Here is an 11,559-nt window from a genome sequence, read left to right on the forward strand (position 1 = left end):
ATTAAAAGCCAATTGCTGAGTAAGTGACAGTTCAACCAGAGCATTAATGCTACCATCAAAGGATGCGCCGAAAAATACAAAATATTTTACTATATTATTTCTTTATAAAATTCATTGACCTCCTTCCAGTGTTTTGGAAGTGGAAAACAAGAGCTAGTTCACACGCAGAGATTCCCCATGGTGCATGCTCATCAGTTTTCTACTGACCAAAAGAGAATATATTCCACAATCAAGGCAATCATGCACACATAAACTATTTGAAGTTCTTACCTGCTATTGAGGTTACAGGATTCAATGTGCTTCCTGCTTCTGTGGAACTCTGAGCAATTGTTGCGGACGTGCTTGATATTGTTGTTAGTGTTGGTGTGCCAGTTTGAGCAGTAGATCCCAAAGTACTTATCATATCTGTGGTTGCACTTTCAGCTGATACTGTGGTAGCTACCATAGCGGTTGCTGTCTGTTCTGCAATTCCTGTAGTTATTCCTGAGGTACTCTCAGCAGATTTCTTTGTAGTGCTTGTTAGGCTTGTAGCTATGGGTGTCGTAGTTGGAGCAGTGCTTGTTGATGTACTTAGCACGTCTGTGTTCATGCTTTCAAATATTGTTGTGGTAAGTGTTTGGATGCTTGTTGACTCTGCTGAAGTTGTTCCTGCATCTGTTCCTTTAGTGATTGTTGTGGATGTTGTGGTTGTTGGTGTGGTAGTTGGAACACCACTGCTTGTCCTTTTGCTTTCAGCTGATATTGTGGTGGCTATCATAGCGGTTGTTGTCTGTGCTGGCGTTTCTGTAGTTATGCCTGTAGTGCTCTCAGCAGATTTCTCTGTGGTACTTGCTAGAGTTGTCATAACTGGTGTTATAGTCATAGCTGCAGTTACTGATGAACTTAATATTTCTGTGATCAGGCTTTTACCTCCTTTTGTGGGAGCTGTTTGAATACTTGTTGATTGTGCTGAAGGTGTTCCTGCAATTATACCAGAGGTACTTTGTGCTGCTGTTCCTGTAGTGATGGCTGTGGATGTGGTTATTGCTATGCTGGATGGAACAGCAGTGACTGATGTACTTATCACTTCTGTGTTTTTGCTTTTAGTTGATGTAGTTGAAGCTTCTGTACTGCTTGTTCTTTGTGATGATGATGTTCCTGCAGTTCTACCATTGGTACTCTGAGCACTTGTTCCTAGATTGCTTGATGTTGTTGACAGTATTGCTATGTTAGTTGGAGCAATAGATCCTGATGTATTCATCACGTCTCTGATTGTACTTTCAACTGATATTGTGGTAGCTATGATAGCAGTTGTTGTCTGTGATGGTGTTCCTCTAGTTATGCCTATAGTGCTCTCAGCAGATTTCTCTATAGTGCTTCCTAGATTTGTGGCTACTGGTGATGTAGTTGGAGCAGTAGTTTCTAATGTAATTGTCGCTTCTGTGGTTCTCTTTTCAACTGCTGTTGAGATAGGTGTTTGAATGCTTGTTGACTGTGCTGAAGCTAGTCCTGCAGTTGTACCTGAGGTACTTTGTGCTGCTATTCCTGTAGTAATTGCTGTGGATATGGTTGTTATTTTGGTAGATGGAAAAGTAGAAGTGAATGTATTTATTAATCCTCTCATTGTGGTTTTAGTTACTGTGATTGAAGCTTCTGTACTGCTTGTTGCTTGTGGTGAAGTTGATCCTGCAGTTACATCAGTAGAACTCTGAGCAGTTGTTCCTGCAGAGGTTGATGTTGATACGAGTGCTGGTATGCTATTTGGAGCAATAGAGCCCAATATACTTATTTTTTCTATGGTTGAGCTTTTACCTGATATTGTGGTAGCTATCGTAGTGGTTGATGTTGATGCTGATGTTCCTGTAGTTTTGCCTGTAGTACTCTCGGCAAACTTTTCTAAAGTAGTGGTTAGGCTTGTGGCAACTGTTGATGTAGTTGGAGCAGCAGTTTCTGATGTACTTATTGCGTCTGTGTTCATATTTTCAACTCCTGTTGTGGTAAGTGTTTGAATGTTTGTTGTCCATCCTGAAGTTGTTCCAGCTGTTGTACCTGAAGTATTTGGTGCAGCTGTTCCTGTAGTGATCACTGTGGTTGTCATTGATGGTGTGGTGTTTTGAATAGTAGTGACTGATGTACTTATCATTTCTGTGTTTGTGCTTTTAGGTTCTGTGATTGAAGCTTCTGTACTGCTTGTTCCCTGTGATGTTGCTGCAGTTGTACCAGTGGAACTCTGAGCTGTTGTAGCTACAGAGGATGATGTGGTTGTGAGTGTTGGTATACTAGTTGGAGCAATAGAGCCCGACGTACTTATCACTTCTTTGATTGGGCTATTTGTTGAGATTGTGGTGGCTTCCATAGCAGTTGTTATCTGAGGTGCCATGCCTGTAGTTATTCCTGTAGTACTCTCAGCAGATATCTCTGTAGTCCTTCCTGGAATTGTCATAACTGGTGTTGTAGTTGGAACAGTAGTTACTGTTGTAGTAAATACGTCTGTGGTCATGCTTTTAACTGGTATTGTCGTAGATATTTCTGTGCTTGCTGACTGTGCTAAAGTTATTTCTGTTGTTGTGCCTGAGGTATTTTGTGCCGCTGTTCCTGTAGTGATTGCTGTGGAAGTGGATGTTGGTGTTATGATTGGAACAGCAGAGATTGATATACTTATTACTTCTCTGGTCGTTCTGTCAATTGCTGTTGTGATGGGCATCTGAATGCTTGTTGACTGTTCTAAAGTGGTTCCAGCAGTTGTACCTGAAGTACTTTGTGCAGCTGTTCCTGTAGTGATTGCTCTGGATGTGGTTGTTGGTGTGATAATTGGAACAGCAGAGGTTGACATACCTATCCCTTCAGTAACTGTGCTTTTAGATGCTGTGGTTGACATTTCCTGTGAAAGTGTTGATGCCACAGTTGTAACATGTGAACTCTGAGCTGTTGTTGGTAGAGACGTTGATGTTGTTGTGAGTGTTGATATGCTACTTGGAGCAATAGATCCCGTTGTAATTATGTTTTCTGTGGTTGTACTTTCAGTTGATACTGTGGTAGCTATTGTTGCGGTTCTTGTCTCTGCTGAAGTTCCTGTAGTTATGCCTGAAGTAGTCTCAGCAGATTTCTTTGTAGTGGTTGCTAGGTTTGAGGCAACTGGTAATGTAGTTGGAGCAGTGCTTTCTGCTGTACTTATTGCTTCTGTGTTCATACTTTCAACTGCTGTTGTGGTAAGTATTTGAATGCTTGTTGTCTGTCCTGAGGTTCTTCCAGTATTTGTAGCTGAAGTATTTGGTGCAGCTGTTCCTGTAGTGATTGCTGTGGTTGTAGCTGATGGTGTTGTGTTTGGAATAGTAGTGACTGATGTACTTATCACGTCTGTGTTTGTGCTTTTAGGTTCTGTGATTGAAGCTTCTGTACTGCTTGTTCCCTGTGGTGTTGCTGCAGTTGTACCAGTGGAACTCTGAGCTGTTGTTGCTACAGAGGATGATGTGGTTATGAGTGTTGATATGCTACTTGTAGCAATAGATCCCGTTGTAATTATGTTGTCTCTGGCTGTACTTTCAGCTGATATTATGTTAGCTATTGTAGCAGTTCTTGTCTCTGCTGAAGTTCCTGTAGTTATGCCTGTAGCAGTATCAGCAGATTTCTTTGCAGTGGTTGCTAGGTTTGAGGTAGATGGTAATGTAGTTGGAGCAGTAGTTTCTGATGTAGTTATCCCTTCTGTGTTCATACTTTCAACTGCTGTTGTGGTAAGTATTTGAATGCTTGTTGTCTGTCCTGTGGTTGTTCCAGTAATTCTACCTGAAGTATTTGGTGCAGCTGTTCCTGTAGTGATCGCTGTGGTTGTAGCTGATGGTGTGGTGTTTGGAATAGTAGTGACTGATGTACTTATCACTTCTGTGTTTGTGCTTTTAGGTACTGTGATTGAAGCTTCTATACTGCTTGTTCCCTGTGATGTTGCTGCAGTTGTACCAGTGGAACTCTGAGCTGTTGTAGCTACAGAGGATGATGTGGTTATGAGTGTTGGTATGCTAGTTGGAGCAATAGAGCCTGACGTACTTATCTCTTCTTTGATTGGGCTATTTTTTGAGATTGTGGTGGATTCCATAGCAGTTGTTATTTGAGGTGCCATTCCTGTAGTTATTCCTGTAGTACTCACAGCAGATATCTCTGTAGTGCTTCCTGATATTGTCATAACTGGAACAGTAGTTGGAACAGTAGTTACTGTTGTAGTAAATACGTCTGTGGTCATGCTTTTAACTGGTATTGTCGTAGATATTTCTGTGCTTGCTGACTGTGCTGAAGTTATTTCTGTTGTTGTGCCTGAGGTATTTTGTGCCGCTGTTCCTGTAGTGATTGCTGTGGAAGTGGATGTTGGTGTTATGATTGGAACAGCAGAGGTTGATATACTTATCACTTCTCTGGTCGTTCTTTCAATTGCTGTTGTGATGGGCATCTGAATGCTTGTTGACTGTTCTAAAGTGGTTCCAGCAGTTGTACCTGAAGTACTTTGTGCAGCTGTTCCTGTAGTGATTGCTCTGGATGTGGTTGTTGGTGTGATAATTGGAACAGCAGAGGTTGACGTACCTATGCCTTCAGTAGCTGTGCTTTTATATGCTGTGGTTGACATTTCCTGTGAAAGTGTTGATGCCACAGTTGTAACATCTGAACTCTGAGCTGTTGTTGGTAGAGATGTTGATGTTGTTGTGAGTGTTGATATGCTACTTGGAGCAATAGATCCCGTTGTAATTATGTTTTCTGTGGTTGTACTTTCAGTTGATATTGTGGTAGCTATTGTAGCGGTTCTTGTCTCTGCTGAAGTTCCTGTAGTTATGCCTGAAGTAGTCTCAGCAGATTTCTTTGTAGTGGTTGCTAGGTTTGAGGCAACTGGTAATGTAGTTGGAGCAGTGCTTTCTGCTGTACTTATTGCTTCTGTGTTCATACTTTCAACTCCTGTTGTGGTAAGTGTTTGAATGTTTGTTGGTAATGTAGTTGGAGCAGCAGTTTCTGAAGTTGTTCCAGCAGTTGTACCTGAAGTATTTGGTGCAGCTGTTCCTGTAGTGATCACTGTGGTTGTCGATGATGGTGTGGTATTTGGAATAGTAGCGACTGATGTATTTATCACTTCTATGTTTGTGCTTTTAGGTTCTGTGATTGAAGCTTCTGTACTGCTTGTTCCCTGTGATGTTGCTGCAGTTGTACCAGTGGAACTCTGAGCTGTTGTAGCTATAGAGGATGATGTGGTTATGAGTGTTGATATGCTACTTGTAGCAATAGATCCCGTTGTAATTATGTTGTCTCTGGCTGTACTTTCAGCTGATATTATGCTAGCTATTGTAGCAGTTCTTGTCTCTGCTGAAGTTCCTGTAGTTATGCCTGTAGTAGTATCAGCAGATTTCTTTGCAGTGGTTGCTAGGTTTGAGGTAACTGGTAATGTAGTTGGAGCAGTAGTTTCTGATGTAGTTATCCCTTCTGTGTTCATACTTTCAACTGCTGTTGTGGTAAGTATTTGAATGCTTGTTGTCTGTCCTGTGGTTGTTCCAGTAATTCTACCTGAAGTATTTGGTGCAGCTGTTCCTGTAGTGATCGCTGTGGTTGTAGCTGATGGTGTGGTGTTTGGAATAGTAGTGACTGATGTACTTATCACTTCTGTGTTTGTGCTTTTAGGTACTGTGATTGAAGCTTCTATACTGCTTGTTCCCTGTGATGTTGCTGCAGTTGTACCAGTGGAACTCTGAGCTGTTGTAGCTACAGAGGATGATGTGGTTATGAGTGTTGGTATGCTAGTTGGAGCAATAGAGCCTGATGTACTTATCTCTTCTTTGATTGGGCTATTTTTTGAGATTGTGGTGGATTCCATAGCAGTTGTTATTTGAGGTGCCATTCCTGTAGTTATTCCTGTAGTACTCTCAGCAGATATCTCTGTAGTGCTTCCTGATATTGTCATAACTGGAACAGTAGTTGGAACAGTAGTTACTGTTGTAGTAAATACGTCTGTGGTCATGCTTTTAACTGGTATTGTCGTAGATATTTCTGTGCTTGCTGACTGTGCTGAAGTTATTTCTGTTGTTGTGCCTGAGGTATTTTGTGCCGCTGTTCCTGTAGTGATTGCTGTGGAAGTGGATGTTGGTGTTATGATTGGAACAGCAGAGGTTGATATACTTATCACTTCTCTGGTCGTTCTTTCAATTGCTGTTGTGATGGGCATCTGAATGCTTGTTGACTGTTCTAAAGTGGTTCCAGCAGTTGTACCTGAAGTACTTTGTGCAGCTGTTCCTGTAGTGATTGCTCTGGATGTGGTTGTTGGTGTGATAATTGGAACAGCAGAGGTTGACGTACCTATGCCTTCAGTAGCTGTGCTTTTATATGCTGTGGTTGACATTTCCTGTGAAAGTGTTGATGCCACAGTTGTAACATCTGAACTCTGAGCTGTTGTTGGTAGAGATGTTGATGTTGTTGTGAGTGTTGATATGCTACTTGGAGCAATAGATCCCGTTGTAATTATGTTTTCTGTGGTTGTACTTTCAGTTGATATTGTGGTAGCTATTGTAGCGGTTCTTGTCTCTGCTGAAGTTCCTGTAGTTATGCCTGAAGTAGTCTCAGCAGATTTCTTTGTAGTGGTTGCTAGGTTTGAGGCAACTGGTAATGTAGTTGGAGCAGTGCTTTCTGCTGTACTTATTGCTTCTGTGTTCATACTTTCAACTCCTGTTGTGGTAAGTGTTTGAATGTTTGTTGGTAATGTAGTTGGAGCAGCAGTTTCTGAAGTTGTTCCAGCAGTTGTACCTGAAGTATTTGGTGCAGCTGTTCCTGTAGTGATCACTGTGGTTGTCGATGATGGTGTGGTATTTGGAATAGTAGCGACTGATGTATTTATCACTTCTATGTTTGTGCTTTTAGGTTCTGTGATTGAAGCTTCTGTACTGCTTGTTCCCTGTGATGTTGCTGCAGTTGTACCAGTGGAACTCTGAGCTGTTGTAGCTATAGAGGATGATGTGGTTATGAGTGTTGATATGCTACTTGTAGCAATAGATACCGTTGTAATTATGTTTTCTCTGGCTGTACTTTCATCTGATATTGTGGTAGCTATTGTAGCAGTTCTTGTCTCTGCTGAAGTTCCTGTATCAATGCCTGTAGTAGTATCAGCAGATTTCTTTGCAGTGGTTGCTAGGTTTGAGGTAACTGGTAATGTAGTTGAAGCAGTAGTTTCTGATGTAGTTATCCCTTCTGTGTTCATACTTTCAACTGCTGTTGTGGTAAGTATTTGAATGCTTGTTGTCTGTCCTGAGGTTGTTCCAGTATTTGTACCTGAAGTATTTGGTGCAGCTGTTCCTGTAGTGATTGCTGTGGTTGTAGCTGACGGTGTGGTGTTTGGAATAGTAGTGACTGATGTACTTATCACTTCTGTGTTTGTGCTTTTAGGTTCTGTGATTAAAGCTTCTGTACTGCTTGTTCCCTGTGGTGTTGCTGCAGTTGTACCAGTGGAACTCTGAGCTGTTGTTGCTACAGAGGATGATGTGGTTATGAGTGTTGATATGCTACTTGTAGCAATAGATCCCGTTGTAATTATGTTGTCTCTGGCTGTACTTTCAGCTGATATTATGCTAGCTATTGTAGCAGTTCTTGTCTCTGCTGAAGTTCCTGTAGTTATGCCTGTAGTAGTATCAGCAGATTTCTTTGCAGTGGTTGCTAGGTTTGAGGTAACTGGTAATGTAGTTGGAGCAGTAGTTTCTGATGTAGTTATCCCTTCTGTGTTCATACTTTCAACTGCTGTTGTGGTAAGTATTTGAATGCTTGTTGTCTGTCCTGTGGTTGTTCCAGTAGTTCTACCTGAAGTATTTGGTGCAGCTGTTCCTGTAGTGATCGCTGTGCTTGTAGCTGATGGTGTGGTGTTTGGAATAGTAGTGACTGATGTACTTATCACTTCTGTGTTTGTGCTTTTAGGTACTGTGATTGAAGCTTCTGTACTGCTTGTTCCCTGTGATGTTGCTGCAGTTGTACCAGTGGAACTTTGAGCTGTTGTAGCTACAGAGGATGATGTGGTTATGAGTGTTGGTATGCTAGTTGGAGCAATAGAGCCCGACGTACTAATCTCTTCTTTGATTGGGCTATTTTTTGAGATTGTGGTGGCTTCCATAGCAGTTGTTATTTGAGGTGGCATTCCTGTAGTTATTCCTGTAGTACTCTCAGCAGATATCTCTGTAGTGCTTCCTGATATTGTCATATCTGGTGTTGTAGTAGGAACAGTAGTTACTGTTGTAGTAAATATGTCTGTGGTCATGCTTTTAACTGGTATTGTCGTAGATATTTCTGCACTTGCTGACTGTGCTGAAGTTATTTCGGTTGTTGTGCCTGAGGTATTTTGTGCCTCTGTTCCTGTAGTGATTGCTGTGGAAGTGGATGTTGGTGTTATCATTGGAACAGCAGAGGTTGATATACTTATCACTTCTCTGGTCGTTCTTTCAATTGCTGTTGTGATGGGCATCTGAATGCTTGTTGACTGTTCTAAAGGGGTTCCAGCAGTTGTACCTGAAGTACTTTGTGCAGCTGTTCCTGTAGTGATTGCTCTGGATGTGGTTGTTGGCGTGATAATTGGAACAGCAGAAGTTGAAGTACCTATCCCTTCAGTAGCTGTGCTTTTAGATGCTGTGGTTGACATTTCCTGTGAAAGTGTTGATGCCACAGTTGTAACATCTGAACTCTGAGCTGTTGTTGGTAGAGACGTTGATGTTGTTGTGAGTGTTGATATGCTACTTGGAGCAATAGATCCCGTTGTAATTATGTTTTCTGTGGTTCTACTTTCAGTTGATACTGTGGTAGCTATTGTTGCGGTTCTTGTCTCTGCTGAAATTCCTGTAGTTATGCCTGAAGTAGTCTCAGCAGATTTCTTTGTAGTGGTTGCTAGGTTTGAGGCAACTGGTAATGTAGTTGGAGCAGTGCTTTCTGCTGTACTTATTGCTTCTGTGTTCATACTTTCAACTCCTGTTGTGGTAAGTGTTTGAATGTTTGTTGGTAATGTAGTTGGAGCAGCAGTTTCTGAAGTTGTTCCAGCAGTTGTACCTGAAGTATTTGGTGCAGCTGTTCCTGTAGTGATCACTGTGGTTGTCGATGATGGTGTGGTATTTGGAATAGTAGTGACTGATGTACTTATCACTTCTGTGTTTGTGCTTTTAGGTTCTGTGATTGAAGCTTCTGTACTGCTTGTTCCCTGTGATGTTGCTGCAGTTGTACCAGTGGAACTCTGAGCTGTTGTAGCTACAGAGGATGATGTGGTTATGAGTGTTGATATGCTACTTGTAGCAATAGATCCCGTTGTAATTATGTTTTCTCTGGCTGTACTTTCAGCTGATATTGTGGTAGCTATTGTAGCAGTTCTTGTCTCTGCTGAAGTTCCTGTAGTTATGCCTGTAGTAGTATCAGCAGATTTCTTTGCAGTGGTTGCTAGGTTTGAGGTAGATGATAATGTAGTAGGAGCAGTAGTTTCTGATGTAGTTATCCCTTCTGTGTTCATACTTTCAACTGCTGTTGTGGTAAGTATTTGAATGCTTGTTGTCTGTCCTGAAGTTGTTCCAGTAGTTGTACCTGAAGTATTTGGTGCAGCTGTTCCTGTAGTGATTGCCTGTGGAAGTGGATGCTGATGGTGTTATGATTGGAACAGCAGAGGTTGATATACTTATCACTTCTCTGGTCGTTCTTTCAATTGCTGTTCTGATGGGCATCTGAATGCTCGTTGACTGTTCTAAAGTGGTTCCAGCAGTTGTACCTGAAGTACTTTGTGCAGCTGTTCCTGTAGTGATTTCTGTGTTTGTGGTTAATGATGTGGTAGTTGGAATAGCAGTGGTTGATGTACTTATGACTTCTCTGTTTGTGCTTTGAAGTGCTGAGGTTGTAGCTTCTGTAGGGCTTGTTGCAGTGGAACTCTGAGCTGTTGTAGCTACAGAGGATGATGTGGTTATGAGTGTTGGTATGCTACTTGTAGCAAGAGATCCCGTTGTAATTATGTTTTCTCTGGCTGTACTTTCAGCTGATATTGTGGTAGCTATTGTAGCGGTTCTTGTCTCTGCTGAAGTTCCTGTAGTTATGCCTGTAGAAGTATCAGCAGGTTTCTTTGCAGTGGTTGCTAGGTTTGAGGTAACTGGGAATGTAGTTGGAGCAGTAGTTTCTGATGTAGTTATCCCTTCTGTGTTCATACTTTCAACTGCTGTTGTGGTAAGTATTTGAATGCTTGTTGTCTGTCCTGAAGTTGTTCCAGTAGTTGTACCTGAAGTATTTGGTGCAGCTGTTCCTGTAGTGATCGCTGTGGTTGTAGCTGATGGTGTGGTATTTGGAATAGTAGTGACTGATGTACTTATCACTTCTGTGTTTGTGCTTTTAGGTTCTGTGATTGAAGCTTCTGTACTGCTTGTTCCCTGTGATGTTGCCGCAGTTGGACCAGTGGAACTCTGAGCTGTTGTAGCTGCAGAGGATGATGTGGTTATGAGTGTTGGTATGCTAGTTGGAGCAATAGAGCTCGACGTACTTATCTCTTCTTTGATTGGGCTATTTGTTGAGATTGTGGTGACTTCCATAGCAGTTGTTATTTGAGGTGCCATTCCTGTAGTTATTCCTGTAGTACTCTCAGCAGATATCTCTGTAGTGCTTCCTGATATTGTCATAACTGGTGTTGTAGTTGGAACAGTAGTTACTGTTGTAGTAAATACGTCTGTGGTCATGCTTTTAACTGGTATTGTCGTAGATATTTCTGTGCTTGCTGACTGTGCTGAAGTTATTTCTGTTGTTGTGCCTGAGGTATTTTGTGCTGCTGTTCCTGTAGTGATTGCTGAGGAAGTGGATGTTGGTGTTATGATTGGAACAGCAGAGGTTGATATACTTATCACTTCTCTGGTCGTTCTTTCAATTGCTGTTGTGATAGGCATCTGAATGCTTGTTGACTGTTCTAAAGTGGTTCCAGCAGTTGTACCTGAAGTACTTTGTGCAGCTGTTCCTGTAGTGATTGCTCTGGATGTGGCTGTTGGCATGATAATTGGAACAGCAGAGGTTGACGTACCTATCCCTTCAGTAGCTGTGCTTTTAGATGCTGTGGTTGGCATTTCCTGTGAAAGTGTTGATCCCACAGTTGTAACATCTGAACTCTGAGCTGTTGTTGGTAGAGACGTTGATGTTGTTGTGAGTGTTGATATGCTACTTGGAGCAATAGATCCCGTTGTAATTATGTTTTCTGTGGTTGTACTTTCAGTTGATATTGTGGTAGCTATTGTAGCGGTTCTTGTCTCTGCTGAAGTTCCTGTATTTATGCCTGAAGTAGTCTCAGCAGATTTCTTTGTAGTGGTTGCTAGGTTTGAGGCAACTGGTAATGTAGTTGGAGCAGTGCTTTCTGCTGTACTTATTGCTTCTGTGTTCATACTTTCAACTCCTGTTGTGGTAAGTGTTTGAATGTTTGTTGGTAATGTAGTTGGAGCAGCAGTTTCTGAAGTTGTTCCAGCAGTTGTACCTGAAGTATTTTGTGCAGCTGTTCCTGTAGTGATCACTGTGGTTGTCGATGATGGTGTGGTATTTGGAATAGTAGTGACTAATGTACTTATCACTTCTGTGTTTGTGCTT

At 41.7% G+C, this 11,559-nt stretch overlaps 1 protein-coding gene across 1 annotated transcript; it reads right to left on the reverse strand.

Annotated features, from left to right (window-relative positions):
• Window positions 1–253: 253 nt before the first annotated feature.
• Window positions 254–9,469, reverse strand: LOC115097648 (mucin-19-like). The gene has a single exon (XM_029613579.1). It carries the CDS (start codon window positions 9,467–9,469, stop codon window positions 254–256), a length of 9,216 nt encoding a protein of 3,071 aa, XP_029469439.1.
• Between the last annotated feature and the right edge of the window lie 2,090 nt (window positions 9,470–11,559).

The sequence above is a fragment of the Rhinatrema bivittatum genome, chromosome 8 (assembly GCF_901001135.1).
Source record: "Rhinatrema bivittatum chromosome 8, aRhiBiv1.1, whole genome shotgun sequence".
Taxonomy (NCBI): Eukaryota; Metazoa; Chordata; class Amphibia; order Gymnophiona; family Rhinatrematidae; genus Rhinatrema; species Rhinatrema bivittatum.